Here is a 20,633-nt window from a genome sequence, read left to right on the forward strand (position 1 = left end):
AATTATAATTGAGTATTACATTTGTCTACTTATTATTTGTGGTTCTATATGTACTATAAGAATTATTTGCCTTGATCTTTTTTAATAATGCTCTTGCAGGAAAAAGAGGATTGATATCAGATTTAGAGGGAGTCTAACACTTCATCAAAGGCAACATTGAATGAGAAGCTCTGAAGATTAATAATTCAAAGGGAGCTTAAAATCCATGTGTGTGAAGGTATGCTTTTAATGGGCCTACCCCTTGTGTGCATAATGAGGAACTGACAACTTACAAATGATTATCAATTTTATTTGTAGAAGTTATTGAAAGGTGATGATCTTGCAATAACTTAATTTTCTATTATGGTGGATATCTTATGATGCCCATGCAGATCATGATAGATTATGGTGGATGTTTATATGGTAAGCATTATGAGAATGCATATGCACATATCTTATAAACATTTTATGAGTATATGGTGAATGCTATGCAAATTGATGTTTTGGAGGCCATTACACAGAGTACATGGTGAATATCATATGACTTGATGTTTTGGAGGCCATTACTCATAGTACTTGGTGAATATCTTGCATCTCATTCTAGAGGTCATTACTCAAAGAGTATTTGATGAATATCATATGTTGATATCCTGTAGACAAATACTCAAATGTGATAACAAAATGAGGAATATCATATGTAGATATTTTGCAGACCATTACCTTTTTGAGTACATGGTGAATATCAAGTGTTGATATTTTGGAGACCATTACTTAGAGTATTCAGTGAATATCATATGTTGATATTCTAAAGACCAAAACTCATGATATCAAAAAAGTGAACACATTCTAATCAAATATTTATTTAATGCATCATTCCTAAAGATTTCTAGTGGTGTAATATATGTCTTGTGTTTGTCCTCCCTAACTAAGAAGGAGTATTGATGTTGGTAGCTTCATTCAGAGAAAACTATGGCTAATATTATATATGAGATATAAGTTTATTATATGAGATAAATTAATATTATATATATAAAATAATTATTATATTTTAATTATATTAATTATCTAATTAAACAATAGACATATCACATTTATGGGACATGTCTCTTCATGGCTTATTCTTAATTTAAATAAGAGGTCATTGCCATTTGGAAAACACATACCATATACAAAGGTAATGCTTACTACATTTGCAAAAATTCTTCTAAAAATACCAATGCCCAATACCCAAGTCTTACAAACTACATTATTCCCTTGTACAAACAACATAGATGAATATGAAGCATTGTTCAAAGGACTCAAAATGCTAGTACAATGAAAAATAAAAGAGTTGAATATTTACGGAGACTGTTAATTGATCATCAATTAAGTTAATGATGAATATCAAACCAAAAATGATAAGTTACTACCATATAAGCATGTGACAAATGACTTCAAACAATATTTCACAGTGATCGCATTTACAAATTCCTTAATAGGACAATAAAGCTGTAGATGCCATGGAAATGATTGTTTCCTTGCTTGATATGGAAAACACACAAGCTCATTTTAAGTTCTTAGTGAATCCCTTATCTTATTCTTCCTATGATGATCCTGACTATTCAATCATATGGCATCTAGTGAGCCAAGATTCCCCAATTTATGGAAAAATCTATGCCTATCTAAAAGACAATATCCTACCACCAGACTTATCCTGAAACCAAAAGAGAAACTTACTTCACCAAACATCATGTTACACCCTAATTTCTGACACACTATATCAACAAGGTCTTTATGGTACTCCCTTATGTTGTCTTGAAAATGATGAGTCTCAAAATGCTTTACAAGAAGTGTAGTGCCTCTTGTGTTTGTAGTTTGTACCTTGTTATATTTTGATCTAAGAGATACTTATTATTCATGATATTTTTACATTTGAGATGACCTAAGGGTAAGATGTCATACTTTGATTTCTAGTATCATAGATGTTATATTACTATGTTGTTCAGTTGATCATATCTACATGATGATGTGTTTTGAGATGATAGTATGTTTTATGATGATATCTAGTTATCCGATATTTGGACATATTATCTGATGATGTTTTATATTGGATTTAATGTTATGGTTATTTACTTCATTCTCTCTTTGTTATGCTTTATGCAAATGTGAGTGATGTAAATGGATTATTTCGATATAATTAAATAAATGATTAAATTAGGTTATTTTAATGAATTTATTGCTTTAGCTATGTTAGTATATGTAATTGCACTTGATCACATGTTTTAGTGTGCAGGATTTATGTCCCTAATAGTGGCACATGGAGTTAGTGATTCAGTTGTTCATATTTTACCAATGTCATCCCTATATGGTCAATGTATCATATTTGATTGTTTGAACTAAATCTTCCAGTGATTTAGTAAACTTGTACTCATTTTCATTATGTGATTAGACTTGTGAACATGTCTATGCATCACCTTTGTCACAAAAGTTTGTAAGGTTTTTGAGCCTTATTTTAATTGATTTTAATTTCTGGCAGCTTTACCATAGATGAATTCCAATTACTTGGAATAGCTTGTTTTTGTTTGGTTGATTCGGGGTCTAACTAGGTTACCTGGTTATTTAACCTAATCGATTATTCACTCAAAAAATAAATAAGTATTCAAAGAGGAAATTTATTCCTCACTTCTCACTTTTGGAAATTAGTAATTTGTGAGTTTTTTTTCCAAAATCCTCTTCTGGAGGATTGTGTTTCTGTTTATTGTGAGAGTTATGAGCATGGGATTGTCATAAGATTGGTCCCATTGGATCCAACTCAGGGAGACCTTAGTTTTTTGCGACTTTCAAAAGCTTTCGTGGGATATTTATTATCCTCACCTCATGATGATAATGAGCCTTTAAGGGATTCCTATTTCTGCACTTATCTCCTACATTTTTGCTTATGTTGCTCCTATTATGACTACCTATATTCAAGCATTTAATCCTCTTAGTAGTCTTCCCATTCCTTCTTTTCCTATGAGTATTCTTCCCATTTCATTTACCACTTCAAAACATTCATATAATAGTGTTCCTTTTAATTATCCCAATCCTCCTACTATGGTTCCTAGTGCCCCACCTATAGCTTCTCCTATTCCAACTAATTCATGCACCCTTACTAGTGTATCAAATGTGCCTATTCCACCTATTTCCTCTAATGATTCTACTATCCTTAGCTTTGTGTGGACTATGTCTTCTTTATAACAAAACCTTGCTTCCTTTACTCAATCTAAGTTAAATGTTCCTACATGTGATATGGGTAGTCCTTTATCTTTAGACATTATCCGTACCTGCTCCTCAACAAGATGATATCTATTGCCATGACACCTATAATGGTAAAGATGATCTTGTGACATATCTGAAGACTTTCCAAGTTATATGTAGTGACCATGTTCATGACCATAGGATTCTACTGAAGTTGTTTTCTCGCACCTTTCATGACAAAGCTTTGCAATGCTATTGTTGTTTTCCACCTTATTCTATCGGTTCCTTTCAAAAACTTGTTAATGCCTTTATACAACAATTTTAGAATAATATTGGTCCTTCTATTTTGTTGACTGATTTGATGCATTGTAAACAAGGTCCTAAGGAGAAAGTGATTGATTTTATTGGTAGATCTAAGAATTTGCATGCTCATATTTTGTATCCTATACCTGATTTTGATATTTAACATATGTTTATTGAGAATTTACAAAAATAGATTAGAGATAAGATTCTTCTTACTAAATTTACTTCTTTTTCACAGCCTTGTGTAGTGCTTCATCATTATCAATTACAAGTGAGTCAATATGAGAGACCTCTCCAATGGATCCTATACCTATTGATAAAAATGATGCCCCACCTAATCATAAAAAAATTCAAAAACCTAATAACTATGTCAAGATTAACAAAGCCATGAATATAGTAGATGGTCAAGTAGCTACCGCATCTTGAGGTGTCACTACCACTTCCTTTATTTTTTTGGATGAATCAAACATTGAATCCTCTTTTTGAGTCTTTACAATCTATTATGAGTAGGTTGGATAGTATTAAAATGATTACACTTCCTCCTGTTAAGCCTCTTCTTCCTACTATTGCATCAAGTCCACTCTTTAATCCTAAAGCCTTTTGTCAATATCATCGCTAATCTAGACATGATATTGAGGCCTTTTATTCTTTGAAGAATAAGATTTAGGATTTGATTGATTCTAATTTTTTATCCATTGATAGTCATGATACTAGAAATAAATCTATGGCACCTCCTAATTAAAATCTTCAAATCAATACTAATCCTTTACCTCAACAGAATACTAATACTATTGTTCAACATGCTCCTCCTTATTTTCTCCTAAAGTGAATATTGCTTATGATACCTTACGATGAGAAAATGATAATACTGTTAATGTTATGGAACATCTAGTTCAACCTCCACCTCCACCTAAGAAAGAAATTCCCTCTACAGCTAATGCTCAAAACGAAACCTAAACCAGATTATAAGCATTCTAGACCCCTTTTTATCTCATTTAGTGATGTTGATAAATTCAAAGCTCCTAATGATCCTCTTTATATTACTACTCAGATTGTTAAAAATCCTTCTTGCCGAGGAACATTTATATGATAAACAAAAACATTGTGATTTCTATGACTCAATTGATACTTGGATTCAGACTTGTAATGGTTCTTGTATGCTCCTTAAGGTTCCATTTCTTTTCCTGTTGAGCTCTATGGAAAAGCAATGATTTATTATACCTTTTTTCATTCCTATTTCTAATCAATTCCAAGTGAAGCTTAGTTCACCTTGGTTGACTTCAATGCAAGCCATTTCTTTCCCTATTCATCAGTGCCTCAAACTTCTTTATGATGGTGAGATTAAGATCATTAATCATAGTCTTTATCAAGCTTCTAGACCTTGACATTGTCCTACTCTTGATTTATTTTGGCCTTCTATTCCTACTACACCTCCTACTTGTCCATATTATATTTTTTGCAATTATCAAGCTCATAAATGTTGAAATATTGCTGAGTTAAGTATGCCTAGGGATATTTCTTGTGGTCTTTTGCCTAAAAATTCTACACTCCTTTCTTTCTAATGGTCATCCACCTCTTGCATCCACTAATCCTCCTAGTGTGGTTTCTTCTTCTAGTATGTATCCTTCTCCTAGTGTGGTCCATCTACCTAGTGTGGTTCCTCCTTCTATCTCTCACCCTCTTGTTGTTCCTCCTCTTGTGCCATCAAAAGATAAGGAACCTATGGTTGTTGATCATTCTTCTTCTCAAAAAATCTCTAATAAAGCTAAGAATAATTGATATACTTTTGAATGTTGAAAGAATCATCGGGCTCATGCTAAAGCTTGTACAAATGTTTCACATTAACCTATGTATGTAAAGGAAGTTACTCACACTAATGAGATGGATAGATGTGATATTCCTATTTTGGATTATATTTCTATTAATTTAGACGAAGAAGACACTTTAAATGATGATGAGCATGAGATTATTGATCATGATATTGATTTACCTACCATACTTTCTACGCATCTTATGCTTACATATACCCCTAAGCATAGTGACTCTCACGAGGGTCCTTCTTTAGATTTAGCTATTGTTCCTATTTTGTTGGATATAACTCCTCTTGCAAGTTATTTACCTTCTCTTATTACTACTGGTTGAGATAGGAGAGGATTGTAACATGCTTGAAATGAGCGCTCCATCATAGTATCTTTTTGTGTGTTTGCTTGGTATTATGTGCTTCCCATTTACTATTTTTTATTAATGTTTGTTTAGATTTCTTTAAACGATCCTTGTTGCTTCATTGGCACAAGGAGAAAAAGGAATAAATAATGTTGAACCATTATTCTATTTGTATCTTACCTCTTTCATCTATTCTTATGTGTTATGTTATACACATCTTATTGTTTGTACTTGTATCCTTGTGTTGTCTGCTCAAATTTGCAACATGGTAACACCAATTCTTTTTGGTCTCCATGGTGGCAGTCCAAAAAGACTCTTCTTTGTAACTCTTACATATCCTTCCATTGTGTTGTAGTTCTACTTCCTTTAGAGGATGATGATATTGCATACTTGATGTAATATTTACATGTTCTCATATGATTACACTGACCCCAAAGTTAGTAGATTCCTTTATTCTCTTTATATGTTGCATATATATTTCCCTTGATCTATCTTCTCCTAGAGGAATCTAATAGTGGAAACATCTCTCAATGATTTTATGTATATATTCCATTAAATCCTTTCCTCATGTAAAATTTTTAGCAATGACTTCAATGTGGGGGCATACACTCTTCTCTTTTTTGAATTCTAGTTGTGAAGTGGTGAATACAAATTTTGAGTATGTCTTGGAGTACTTTAGCCTTGGATTCTTAGTATGCTTCCTAAGTTATCCTCAAATCTATACATTAGTACTTCATTCCCCTTTTCAATGCACACATCTTGTGAATCCTTTTATGGATAATGCACAATCTTATTAGACCTTGCCATGGTGATATGAAGAATGTTGGTCTATGGGTAGGACTTCTAATGGGTTGACTAGCAGGTTGTCAGCCTATTAGACTATTTCAATGCCATCTTTTATAGTATCTCTTTCATTGATTCCCAGTAGGGTGGGCACTCTATTGGGCAAGATAATCACTCCTCTCCTCTTTCTTTTTAGTCAATGATTTCTCTCTTACTATGATTTAGGAGTTGGCAAAGTCTCAATGCCTTCAGGGCTTGATGGATTCTTTTTCTCCTTGATTATATAATGAGAGTATCTTATGATTTGTGGTCTACATTACCAAGAGTTTGGATCAATTCTGGATACTCTTGCTAAAGTGGGGCCTAAATATACCATCTTAAATTGGATGCACTCTAGTTTAATGAAGCTTTAGAACCTATTTAATGTAAGATCATTAATCTCCTCACACTTCTCCTTCTTTCTTCCCTTTTTTATCCTTGAACTCCTAGGTGGAATTGGGGTAAAAGATAATAGATCCTCTTTAAAAATCCTATTTTCATGGTGTTAAGATTGAGGTAGAATCTATCCTCCTACATCCTCCCTTCCCTTTACCTATCAAATTAGAATATTCTCTCTACATGAAATGGCTATATCTTAGACTTCGTGCCTAATTTTTGGGGATTTAGGACCTATTTTGGAATCCCAAAGGTTATGACCCTTGATTTTTAGGGGCACAGTGCACCCCTAATTGGGCCTCATTTTGGATCACATGTTCAGGTCTCATGTCTCAATACCTTTAGGGTGTTAATCTCTAGGCTAGTCAACCTAGTATAGTTAGTCAATTGTGATCTCTATATAAACCCTTTCATTTTCTCCATTTCTCATCTATCTCATATCATATCAAGCAATCCAATATTAAACACAAGTTTGAGCACTCAAATTTTCAAGTCTTCAAGCATCCCTCCATTGAAGATCAAGGATTCAAGCATTCAAGAAATTGAAGGAGTTTTTATTCAAGATCTTCAATCCATTCAAGTTCCTTTGTTGCATCTTCTACATCCATTCATATTCATCTTCTTAATCCAAATCAACTAGCGAAATAAGCACATTGCATTCGATTCATGATATCCTACTATTGTAAGGTGAATTCATATATTTACTTTACATTCATTCTATTTCAATTATTTGAATTCAAGGTTAATTCCTAAACTAGGGTTTGATCAAGCTAGAAAACCCCCCATCAACAACAAAAACCCTTTCTTATTGCAGGTTGTGGATATCGAATTGACAAATAGGTTGCAAATCTAAGCACCCTTTTTGACTTTCTTCAAAACTACGAAATCAAAATCATCATTGCATGCATTCTATTAGGGTCGTCTAGGCCACCCTTGATGCACCAATGATGATCGCGCCAACCTGATCATCACATTTTCCCCTGATATATCGCCATATGATTTATGGGTTTTGTCCATTGAGTAGTTTCAGGCCCAAATCAAATAATTTTCATTCATCCTGATCAGTACATCAAACATAAAAATAGATTACAAAGGTGTGTTATGTACCTTCTTTGTTCTTTCAACATATTTACTTATATCTATCTCTACCTTCTCACATCATCTAGGGTTTTCAAGGGCTTGGTTATCTTATTCCCTATTCTTCCTAGACTTAGTTTGTATTCATGCTCCTTGCTATTTTGGTTAGTAGTAATCTCTCTAGACCTAGTTCTATAGAATTAGGATTGGAATGACTTATCTCCTAACTTTCCTCCCTATGTTATGTTATATATGCATGGTTATGTGATGAGCTTTGGCTCCATATCCTTGATTCACATTTCTACCACTACAATTATAATTTTATTGATGAGGCTAAGTTAGACTCAGATCCAACTAATATCCTAGTACTATATAATGATCATAAAGTACCAAAATGATCAAGTAGTGAAATTGATATTTTATCCTACAATATCTACAAATTGATAGAAAATTACATAAGTACACAAAATAAACACATGAAGATGATGTGTCTCTATGCAAGGGTTAATTCCTTATATGATGTGGTACCCATTGACCACTATGTGGAACTCTTTATGGATGACACATGAGAAGTATAAAAAGTACCAAGTTGTGTGTTAATGAACACATAATATCCTTGAGATTTTCATCTTGCATCTACTATTTTGGGGACACTCTAATCTATTTATATGTCAAAAACACACATGTAGACTGTGAATCATGTGAATGTCATTATTAATGGTGGTAGTGTTGTCATTAGTGGCATATTTATTCCACTTATATCATTGGACTATTTTTGCTAGAGTTTTTAGGGTGTTGCAAATGATCATGTGATCAATAAAAACCATATCAAGTATAGACTTGACAAGGGTCTACAAAAATAAACATTCAGTGTATAGACCCCCATTTTTTTGAAAAATAGACTATAAATACAAATTTTAAAATCATAGAATAAAAAATATTTTTAAAACAAATTCATACCATTTGTGCAAGTAGGAAGTTCTATGACCTTTGTGTAATTATTTTGGCCCCAAAATTAACTTTTATCCAACATGGGGGAATTTATTGTCAAAATTCTCCAAAAGAGCATCTTGGACATGACCATGAGCTCAAATTTGGTGTATGATGCTCCATAATATTCTTCCAATCCTTAAATTTGAGAATTTTCCTCCTTTGTATGCACTAAAATTTCTCCAAGAAGTTACTCAATGGCATTCCAATGTCTCTAATACCACATGTAAGGACTTTCCTATAACAATAACTCAGGATCTAGAGGTAAATGAGTAAAACAAAAGAAAGAGAGACACAAATGACAAGAATAAATTGTTTTCATTGATGATGTAATAAGTGAACTAAGTGAAATGTAGATGTGCATTCTTATTTAGGAAAGGAAATAAGTGAATATGATAAATATGATCTATAACTTGTCACACTCACAAGGTGGAATCACATGTCCAACAAAGGTAGATCTTACTCCTTTGTGAAATAAAGTATGTACAAATATATGCAAAAATTTGGAGGATGATATGCATTGTCTCAATTAAACTTAAGTAATGTGTATTTAGGAAAATAATTAATTAAACAAACAAATATAATTAATTTAATCGAAGCCATTAAAAGGGGAATTTTAAATTTTTATGCCTTATCATTTAAATGCTATGATATCGTCCATTTTCATATTTAATCCTAATTTAAGGTATAATAATACTTTAATCCAATTAGATACCTTTAAATATTCTTTCACTGAGATCATAAGCATATAACTATTCTATGAATGAAATCAACATCATAATGTTATGACTTGTAAAAAAAACTCTCAATCAATAAATACAAGACCATAAATGTAACCAACTCAACACAATATAACCAAATTTTCTCATAATATGATCTAAACATGAAAAATATTAATTCTACATCAAGAAAAATGCAATACAAAAAAAAGGGAGATGCAGTACAAGTTGTACTTTCTTTAAAGGAAGGATCCTTCCAAGAGGGTCCCTTTTCATCTGCATACAAAAGATATTCTCTTTATTCTAGTTGACTTGCATGTTGTTTGTAAAGAGTTTACATTTTTCATTAAGCTCTAAAGATTCTAATACTATAAGTAATGAGATATATTTCAAGGAAAATATGGGAAATTAGAAAACATCATGGCTTAACACCATCCTCAGAAACAACACCAAAATGAAGGCTAATTGATATCCATTTGTGATCCTAGCTATCTCAACAACCCATAAACTCATAGATTGATTAGCTAATTGATAAACTCTTTGTGACTTATGTCTAATTATCAATCCAAGGAAATCAATTTGAAATGCACCAAAACTATATATGCACCATGACCTCATTGTGGTTGGTATCCTAGTTTAATAGAGAACAAATGCAATCAAGTAAAACACAAAAACTTAATGTAGCTAAGGTAGTAGCAAGAAATAATGAACTAAAATGACGATGTATAACTATTTTTAGAGTAAGTCAAAAGGATATCAAATCTAGACTAGTTAAGAATTGTAAGATTCTAAAATTGGTAAATTGAAGTAAGATAACAACTATCTACCTGATAAATGAATATGTTACCTTAAGTGGACCCACTTGAAGAACAATCCAAAAGATACAATGACGTAGATAGACTAATTCAATATCTCATATATTCATGCATGCAACTTTGTCATGGAAAAATATTATATTTGGCTAAAAGCGACACATGAAAATAATAATAACCTCTTTGGTTACAACATACTCCTATGTGTGTTTGTGTGCGTGCATGCAGTCCTAATAACCATAGACTTCTAACTACTTGCAATTGCATCCTCATATATAAGATTTTTATCATATGCAAAAAAAAAATAGTAATCACAATAGAGCTATATAGGGGCCATACCACTATAATCAAATCAAAATATATTTATCCATTCACCTTAAATTAAAAATATCAATAAATGATTTGTTGGAGTTGATGGATCTCCTTTGAAGAAGTCTTTAAGTGATCACATCCTTCAACTAGCTAGAAAAAAATGAGCTATCATTGTGACTGTTTCAAACATGCTAGATACTATATGAGACTTTGCCATTCTTGGCTACAAGGGTGACTTAATCGACCAATGTTGAAGTGTTGTACAAGAAATGTTAGAATCCAAAGGATCCCAAATGACACTTATTCATTCTATTTTACCAATATTAACTATATAATTTCAAGCACATAAGTATATTATCACTCCTCACTCACCAACCCACCAATTACTAGCATTAAAGACATTTTAAAAATAAAAAATCAAAATAAATTTCACATATACCAATTGTCCCCCACTTGTACTCCTAGCAGTGAAATTTGTAGACTTTAATTGGATTAATTTTGCACCTTTATTGGTATGCACAATACATGGTTATTGTGCATTAGTATTGGTAAAAATAATTCTTTGAGAGAAAGTTATATGTTCCTTGAAGAATATATTTTGGATTAACTGTTAAAACTATTGAGGCGGTTGCAGTGCATAGTTATTTAAGTAGTTATTAGGTGACACTTCTAAATGACTATTTTTTACCCTATTGTACCTAACGAATCCCACATCCCACAACATTTCTCTTGACTATCCAAAAGTTACAAGTATAACCATAGCTAATCAAATCATATACAAAAACATGAATATCTAAATAATCAATATTCAATATACCATTTAGAAACTTAGAATACATAAAATTAACTATAATAACTACTAGTAATTAATTTGCATCTCTATATAAACTATTACAAATACTTATGTAGTCACCTTAATGTACCCACCCCATAGTATAAATAATAAATCACACTTATAAAGGAATATATCTAACCGATACATTGTGGTGACATGAAGAGGCTGCCTAGATTACCCACACAAGTCTTATCTTCTATAATGGAAGCACATTATAATAAAATAATTATTAATTAGATATTTAATTCAAAAGTCCAGCTTCCCAAACATAATCATAGAAGAAACAACATGTGAGTGCTCTTTAATTTGACCACCTTAAACATCGCTAACAGAAAAATTAAGTTTGGAAAAAAAAATCAACTTTAACTATTTAACCCTGTTAGTATAGAAATCAAACTTAATGTGTGATGTTTAAACCATCGACTTGAATTTGTGTCGGTTTGTCATATATCCTTTTGAATGAAAATAACATTAAATTAGTGGCCATAGCCTCTTTTCACTCGACATCAATTATTCTATGCGAATGTTGGTTTATCCTCGCGAAAGAAAATTCTCTCCAACCACCAACTATTTAAATGAAAAAGCTGCTCAACACTTGAAGATTTTGATCTACGTGAAATGATTGAAGCGCACTTCCAAAAAAAAGTAGTTTTTTTTTTTGCCAATTAGGCCACATGATCGAGCACGATAAAAGTGTCAGAGCATCCAGATCTTATGTATATGTATGCACCATCTCTCACAGAAAATCTCAAACAATTTGCAAGTTGTAGCTACATAGATATGGACTTTCTGTTTCTGATAATCTTTCTTTCTTTATTTGCAGGTCAGTTAGAAAAAATTTCCATTTGATCAAACTTTCCTCATTCTCTTCTCATACTGATTTTGAGTTTAAATTGATAGGTCAGTTATACAGATGATCATTATAATTTTTTCTCATTCTGGGCTAGTATGATCTTGAATTTAAATTGATTGATTTGCAGGGAGAGGCGTTGCGGAGAAAGCGCAGGCGCTGTTTGTGTTGGGAGACTCATTTGCCGACACAGGAAATCGCAATTCATACAATGAAAGCGAGAATCAGTCATGGAGACGACCCTACGGTCTCACCTGGCCTGGCTATCCTGCAGGCAGATTTTCTTCTGGCAAAATCCAGACGGATTTTTGGGGTAAACTTTTGATTCCACTCACAAATGGTGAAATTTAAAGTTTTCAGCAACCTTTGTCTAAATATTATTTGGCTTTGGTGTGTACAGCGAATATTTTAGGGCTTCCGGTTCCCATAGCTTATGAGCTTCTAAGAAGTCATGACTGTAAAGCAACTGCAAACAAGATTCGACAAGGAGTGAATTTTGCAGTCGGCGGAAGTGGAGTGACTCGAGCCTACGGTTTCACAACAGTGCCAGAACAAGTGAAGCAGTTAAAGGAGCTGGTTGGAGGAAGTCCAGGGTTCGATTCTCACAAGCTCTCGCGGTCAATAGTCCTCATCTCCGTGGCTGGAAACGACTACGGTTCATATGTTGCTAGCAGAAACGGTTCCACAGAGGTACTCAGTCTGAAATCTGAAATAATTCTTTAGCCTATTGAAATCTTTACATCTAATTTTTTCTCAAGTTTGTGACTTTAATATTACAAGGAGTAATCGATCTGGTGAAGCGAAATCTTTACATCAAAATTCTCTCAAATTTGTGACTTTATTACAGGGAATAATCGATCTGGTGAATCGAGATATTTACATTTAAGTTCTCTCAAATTTGTGCATTTATCACAGGGAATAATCGACCTGGTGAAGCCTGTGGTAAGCGGAATAATCAAAGTTGTGAAAGATTTGTACGAATTCGGCTTTAGGAATTTTGTAGTGAGTAATAATGCTCGTTTTGGATGCGGTCCTCAAATCGGCAAGAAATCCTGCAATTCGAATTACGATGACATGTTGGCTCTGCATATGAGATTACTTACACAGGGCGTAAAAAGTCTCAGATCTGGCCATAAGGATTCGTCCATTATAATTTCAGATTTTGTATCTGCAGCTAATTTTATTTTCTCAAATCCAAAGAAATTCGGTAATTTCAAATACCCTGCCTTTCTTGTTTCTGCTGAATCTTCAAAATCAATACCTTGTTTAACCTACTTTTGTTTGTCAATGTAGTTTCTGGATTCGATTGTTTAACCTCCCTTTTGTTGTTGTAATTATGTGGCAGGGTTTGTGGATTTGTTCACTCCATGCTGTGCTGAGAAAGGCGGGGTTGCTAATTGTGGAAAGGTGGACAACGTAGGCGGGGCTTTGTATGAAGTGTGTTCTGACGTGAATAAGAAGTTCTACTGGGATTCAGTCCATCCAACACAGAAAGGATGGCATTCAATAATGTCGCTCTACAGTAATGGAGTGAAAATGGAAAGGAAAACAATGAGTTTTACAGAGGGGGCACCCAATGTTAATGAATGGCTACACTTACTTGGATTTGTTGCTCACGGAATCTCCTAGCGTTACAAGCCAGGTAAATAAATCATGAGTGTTTTCATCTAAATAAACTTTTCTAGGCATTTCTTGATCTTCTGCGATGAAGTTTCTGTTAAAAAAACACTACAATATCTCCAATGGCGAAACCAGTCGCTTAAAAGAATTGTCTTAAAATTTTGAAGCAAAATCTTTGCAGTACACATGTTTGCAATGACCTATTACTAGCAGTTGCATGTTTATGTACATGCAACAAAAAGTCAATAGGAGTGTATTCTTTTATTCCTATTGATTTTGAGTGGCTTGTATATATGGAGGGCAACATCTTTTTGTAACACCCTTGATGACAATGTGCTTCCTTTAACAAGTAGTTTAGTATACAATGTTATTGAAGCTTTTTAAATATATTTATGTTAAAATTTTGCTTTCCCCTCATATCCACCGAGATAGGCTTGTAAATATTTATAATTACCTTTTACTAGAACCTATTGTTCTTAGAGAGCTCTCTCTACTAAAATCTAATGATCTATATTTTTGTGGTTAGAGAAAACTGATCTATTGTAAAAATGTTTAATAAATTGAGTGGAAAGCTATGACTTGGATATCATGTTAAAGTTTCAACTACTCTTAAAAAGAACCATGTGACTAAAATTGTAATAAAAAAAACTATCAACACTAATCAATTAATAATGAAGCTAATTAGATGATTTAATTGAGATATACCTTGCTAAAGTGTTAAAGAGATTGTAATTGTTCTTATTCACAACGAATAAGAGATCTATAAAAAAAATTGTAATTCATTATATTACAATAATATTTCACTATTTTTAAGAAGATAACCATACCTAAATTCAAGGATATAAAAGCCTAAGTATAGAGAAGAGTAGAAATTTACTTCAATATGTATAACTACTACCAAAAAAAAATGTTTTGAATATAATACACCAACATTTAGAATAGAAAAGTTCTTTGAAATTTAGATAAGAAATTTCTTATCTATTTAAATTGTTAATATCTACATCTACTTAGGGAAGTACACATAATAAAATAGATGTTTTTGTCATTTTTTCCATTTAAAATGGTTCTTTCCTTATTGTACTTGCCGTAGGCAATATAATATTATTGCATTCAGTTGATCCAATTTTTTAATTAATTTGCACCAATCACGAATGACCATTTTTATGTAACTAACATGTTTCTAAATTTTTTAATTTATTGATGAATTTTATATATTTTTAAAAATAATTTTCACCATTGTGATTGGTTGTTTTGATTTTGTCTTATAATACCCCTTTCTTTAGAGATAGCTCCATTACTCATTTTTATCGGCAAGATTTTAGGAATAAATTTATAAACTATATTATGTTGACAAAAATATTAAGTATTTAATTTCTATTTAGTTTTTATAAACACAATCATAATCTTTTAAATTTAATGTTCATTTAAGACACATTTGATTTTTTTGTTTAATATTTATCCACCTTGAATTTTAGAAAATTTGAAACCTACTTAAATATTTTTATATTGAATTTTATATATTTACCTATAATATTTTTACCATCCAAATATTATTTAGAAATCTTATAATTAAAAAATATTAAATGAAAAGTAATTTTTGAAAAATAAATCTTTACATATTGATATCTTTAAGAGAGAAGATAAGCTAACTTTTTAGGTAAAAGTGGAATTAATCATATATTTTATCTAAAAGTAAGATTTTGGATCTAGTTCTTTCTTAAGTTGTTTGATTGGAAAATATATGTCAAGTTAATTTACACATAAATGTACAATTCTATATTGAAATAGGTTTTTTTAAGACTTTTGAAGTTGTAAAACTAAAATAAAATAATATACATTGAAGGAAACAAACAAACTTAAAGATTGTTTTCCTATTTAGTTTGAATACAAAAATTAGAGAAGAGTGGAAGTCAAATAAAATACTGAAAAATTAAGAGTGTCTATTTTGTATTTAAAAATTAATAGAATCTTCTAACAAGTCAAATTTATTAGCAATTCCATAGTCAACTTTCTTTATCAAATGAGATTAGCTTTCTACTAGCATTGATTAGAATGTAGATATAATTCAATGATGCTAGGAGCACTTCATTAATTTCATTGACTTTCAAGGTAATTTTGAACTTATTACTAGATTATTGTTTGGTTTTAACTTCCACAAATAAAAGTGATGATTTTGATGAGATTATTTATAAAATTATTATTTATTTAACTAAACTTTAATATTGAAATTAGATTAGTTGATTTGAAATATTTATTTCAGTAATAATTTTATCGTACATCTATCTTTTTATAATACATTTACTCTATTGATTAATTATTATAATATTTTATTAGTATTTCTATTACAATACATTCTCTGGCAAGTACATGCCACTACATGGCACTTGTTCATATCACGTATCAAAGCTCAACAATGATATTTAAGTGGATTTATTTTTATTTAACTTGACATTTATTATTTTATAATTTTTTATTCTTTTTAAGAAATAAGAAAGTTTTATTATTAAAAATCTAAGTAGCAATTAGCAGCAAAATAACTATAAAATGGACAACTGAGTAGAATATGAACCTTTAAATAAACAACATATCCTGACATAATCACCAACAAACAAACAAACAAATCAATTTACCTCTTCATCAATGTATATAATAGAAGTGCACATTTTTACAATATCCCCAATTTCAATGAAACAAACAAATCAATTTACCTCTTCATCAATGTATAGAAATGATAAATAACTTCTCTTGTATTTCATCAATTGCATTAATTTTTACTAGTGTACAAAAAAGAACCCCTCGTTTGGCTTGGAGATCTTGATGGGCACTGAAGATAGTTGGAAATGTATATAATTATGAATTTCATCAACCATGAACTTCTCATTAGTGTAAAAATAACTAATTAAAATATTTAATGTTAGAAGAGTTATCTAATTAATATAGAAATTCAAAATGATACAACTCATTAATTCATAAATCGATCTATCTTGAAAAAACTTCATATGATTTACATACAAAATAAAATTGAGAAAAAATTACATAAAAAATCTGCCAATAAAAAGACTTATTGAATCTAATATGGTTTTGGATGATCATAGTAGAGAAAATGCATACATATAATAAAAAACCATAGGAGGAAAGATTACATAAAAAATCTGCCAATAACAAGACTTACTAAATCTAATATGGTTTTGGATGATCACAGTAGAGAAAATGCATACATATAATAATAGACCATAGGCTGAACCGTAAGTAAGACAAATTAAAAACTAAACAAATCCAATTGAAATAGAAAGGGTAGAAAAATAGAATCAATTTATTTCTCTAATCTATAATTTATGTGGTGCAAGAATTAGAAAGAAAAGAAAATAAATAAATGAAAAAATAGGCAACAATTGAAATAGTTGGAAAACAATTCTAAGTAACCGAAAATTAACTTTAACGACGGGGTTGACAATTTTTTGGTAAAAAATTGTAAAATCTGGGAGCAAAGCTCCCACATATAAGCCTATCGGCTTAATTATTATTTAAAAATTGTCACCAATTTGAAATAAAGAATATGATTTGTTTGTATAATTGAATTTAGGAGATTTGTCTTAATTAGTTGATAGGTTTTTAATATTGTGGTATTGTTCTTATATTTTACTATTGAAAAATTTGTGTTCTAAAACTACTTAAAAGTAAGTTTGTTTTGTTTTGTTTTTTTGATGGAAGTCATTCACAAACAAGTTTTAGGTATGTCGGTGCTTGAAATTACTTAAAAGTTTATAAAAACAACTTTTATGAAATCATAAAATTTATTTGTAACATCGAAAAAAAAAGAAATGGATACCATCATTTATTTCTCTTAATTATTATTTTGACAATAAAACTTAAAAAATTGTTTAATTTTTTGTTAAGTAAAATAAACAATTTTTTTTTTATTAATTAAAAATTTCAAAGTTAAAATAAACAATAATAATAATCTTAAATCTCTATTATAATAATAATTATTAATAATTTGTATTTTGACAATAAAATCAATGAAAATCATATATCTATTAATTCAAATAATATTATATTTTATTAATTGAAAATACCAAAATTAAAATAAACAATAATAATACTCTAAGATATTTATATTAATAAATTTAAAAAATATATTAACAATAATAATACTCTAAGATATTTATATTAATAAATTTAAAAAATATATTAAGTTAGAAAGTATCAAAAATTAAAAATAAAATGATAATATCTTCACATTTTAAAAGAGTAAATAAAAATAATATATTCTAAAAATATTTATTTATTAAAAATTAAATAAATATTTTTTGAACCTTTTTATTTTGACAATAAAACAAAAAGAAAAAACATACCATAATTTAAAGATTAAGCAAAAGTCTTCTATTTTATTACTTAAAAAGATCAACATAAAATTAACAATAATAATATTCTTAAATCTCTATAATAATCAATCAATTTTTATTAATTAAATTAATATAAAAAATTGATTGCTAATGGGCCAAAGCCTAAATTTAGATTACTTATTATTATTTTTTGTAATTAATTATTTTTTTATGTGTTAAGCTCAAGTAGACTCAAATCAAGAACTCTGACATTACAGGCTCACAAGTTAATAAGAAAAAACTAATTTTACTGATTATTCGACACATCATTGTATTCTCACTTATTTGAATGACATTGTCACATATCTTAGCGCAAGTTGGTAGAAGGGTATTTGACAAAATCATAATATTATTTTGGTCATTTCCTCTCCAATTCATAGATGTTGACATTTCAATTAATCTTCGAACATCCTTGTCAAAGTTGTCACTTGAAATGTCTATAATTGGCTGAGGTAGTTGATTGTTTGCCTTAACCTAGGAAAAAAAAGATAGTGGATATCAAGCAGACATTATATCGTGGAAATAGGGATTGCCTAGTCTAAGTGTACCAATTAAGGAATGTGAAATACTTTTTTCATACCAACAAAATATTTAAGGACTTAAGTGAAAATAGTATTATATCAAAACAAATACACAAAATAAGGAATGAACAAAGAGAAATTGGAGAACATTAAATAAAAAATATGTAAATATTCCCAAACACATGGAGGATGTCATTGAAATAACAGAACAACAAAATAAATATTTTCTTAGCAAAAAGGTGGGGTGTGCAGTCAATAGTTGTTGGATAAGACTAGAGGTTTTAGAGGAAGCTACATAACAACATTACATTTTAGTCCCTAACTCTTCTTTACACATAGATAAAGGGCATGATCTTTCCACATGGCATTACCTTTATGAACTTCTCATGCCTCTCCTTTGTCAACATTATGGCATGTGGGGATTGAGATATTATAGGGGAAGATGTTTTTAAGGTTGTCTGCCACTTCTTCAGAATGGGCATTATGGCTTATATACCAACCAAACATATATAGCCCTTATTCATACAATGAGAGACCCTTCCTCTATGTCTGACTACTGGTCCATAATCCTTTGTAACACCATATATAAGATAATTTCTAAATTTGTGGTGAATAGAATGAAACCTATCTTGGATAAGCTAGTCTCTAAAAACTAGGAAGGCTTTGTTGGAGGGAAAAACATTATGGATTTTGTTATTACTAATCATGAACTTATTCACTCTATGACTACTAATGATAAGGCTGCCATGGCTCTTAAACTTGACATGTCCAAATCTTATTATAGAGATAAATGGTCTTTCCTTTACAAGGTTATGACTAGATTTATGTTTAAAGGAAAATTTCATAAAATGATTATAAGTTGTGACTTCTATGAAATATGATGTCCTAGTTAATGGTAAGCCCATGAGTTTTTTTTCTACTAGCAAGGGTTTGAGACAAGGAGACCCCCTCTCTCCTTATCTTTTGATCCTAGTGGCTTAAGTTCTTGGAAGGAACCTTTCTAAAATCTTCCTTACTAACTCTATCTCAAGTGTTAAAGTTGCTTCTAGGCTTCATGCGCCTACTCACCAATAGTTTGTGGATGACACAATACTTTTTGGAGAAGCTTTGATCTCAAAAGTTTCCTTGTGGAAAGCCCTACTCAATGACTATGTTGCTCTCTCTAGACAATATCAACTTTAAAAAAAAGTAAGCTCTTCCTCTTCAATACTAGCATAGAGGTTCAGATGAGTATCTCAAGGTAGTTGGTTTGTATTATTTCTCTTATTCTTGATGCCTATCTTGGTCTCCCTTTCTCACTGGTGAAACCTTCCAACTCATACTGGGACAAAATTATTGAGAAATTCCAAAGGAAATTGGCTAGTTGGAAGGGTAAACTCCTAAGTTTGGGAGAGAAATTACTTATGCTTAAAGCATGCCTCCAAAGTATCTCAATTTACTTTATGACCTTCTCCCTCATGCCTGCTAATGTGGTCGATGCTCTTGAGAAGATCTAGAAAATATTCCTTTGGTTTGGTTTGGAAGAAAAGATGAAAATGTCCCTATTCAATTGGAGTCAAGTGTGCAAACCTAAGAAGAAAGGGGGTCTAGGGGTAATAAGTTTCTAGAAAATGAATAAATCCTTAGTTTTCTA

At 30.7% G+C, this 20,633-nt stretch overlaps 1 protein-coding gene across 2 annotated transcripts; it reads left to right on the top strand.

Annotated features, from left to right (window-relative positions):
• The first annotated feature begins 12,127 nt into the window (after nucleotides 1–12,127).
• On the top strand, nucleotides 12,128–14,413 carry LOC149556337 (GDSL esterase/lipase At5g03610-like). Of its 2 annotated transcripts, XM_089785852.1 has the most exons (6): nucleotides 12,128–12,346; nucleotides 12,448–12,524; nucleotides 12,605–12,787; nucleotides 12,875–13,164; nucleotides 13,390–13,681; nucleotides 13,820–14,413. In XM_089785852.1, exons 1-6 carry the CDS (start codon nucleotides 12,339–12,341, stop codon nucleotides 14,101–14,103), a joined length of 1,134 nt encoding a protein of 377 aa, XP_089641978.1. In that variant the 5' UTR covers nucleotides 12,128–12,338; the 3' UTR covers nucleotides 14,104–14,413. The 2 variants fall into 2 exon arrangements, with proteins under 2 accessions (XP_089641978.1, XP_089641980.1); XM_089785854.1 differs by lacking the exon at nucleotides 12,448–12,524 and having other exon boundaries at nucleotides 12,225–12,447.
• Nucleotides 14,414–20,633: the final 6,220 nt, after the last annotated feature.

Source organism: Cupressus sempervirens, chromosome 5 (genome assembly GCF_028749045.1).
Source record: "Cupressus sempervirens isolate cs-2001-9-10 chromosome 5, ASM2874904v1, whole genome shotgun sequence".
Lineage (NCBI taxonomy): Eukaryota > Viridiplantae > Streptophyta > Pinopsida > Cupressales > Cupressaceae > Cupressus > Cupressus sempervirens.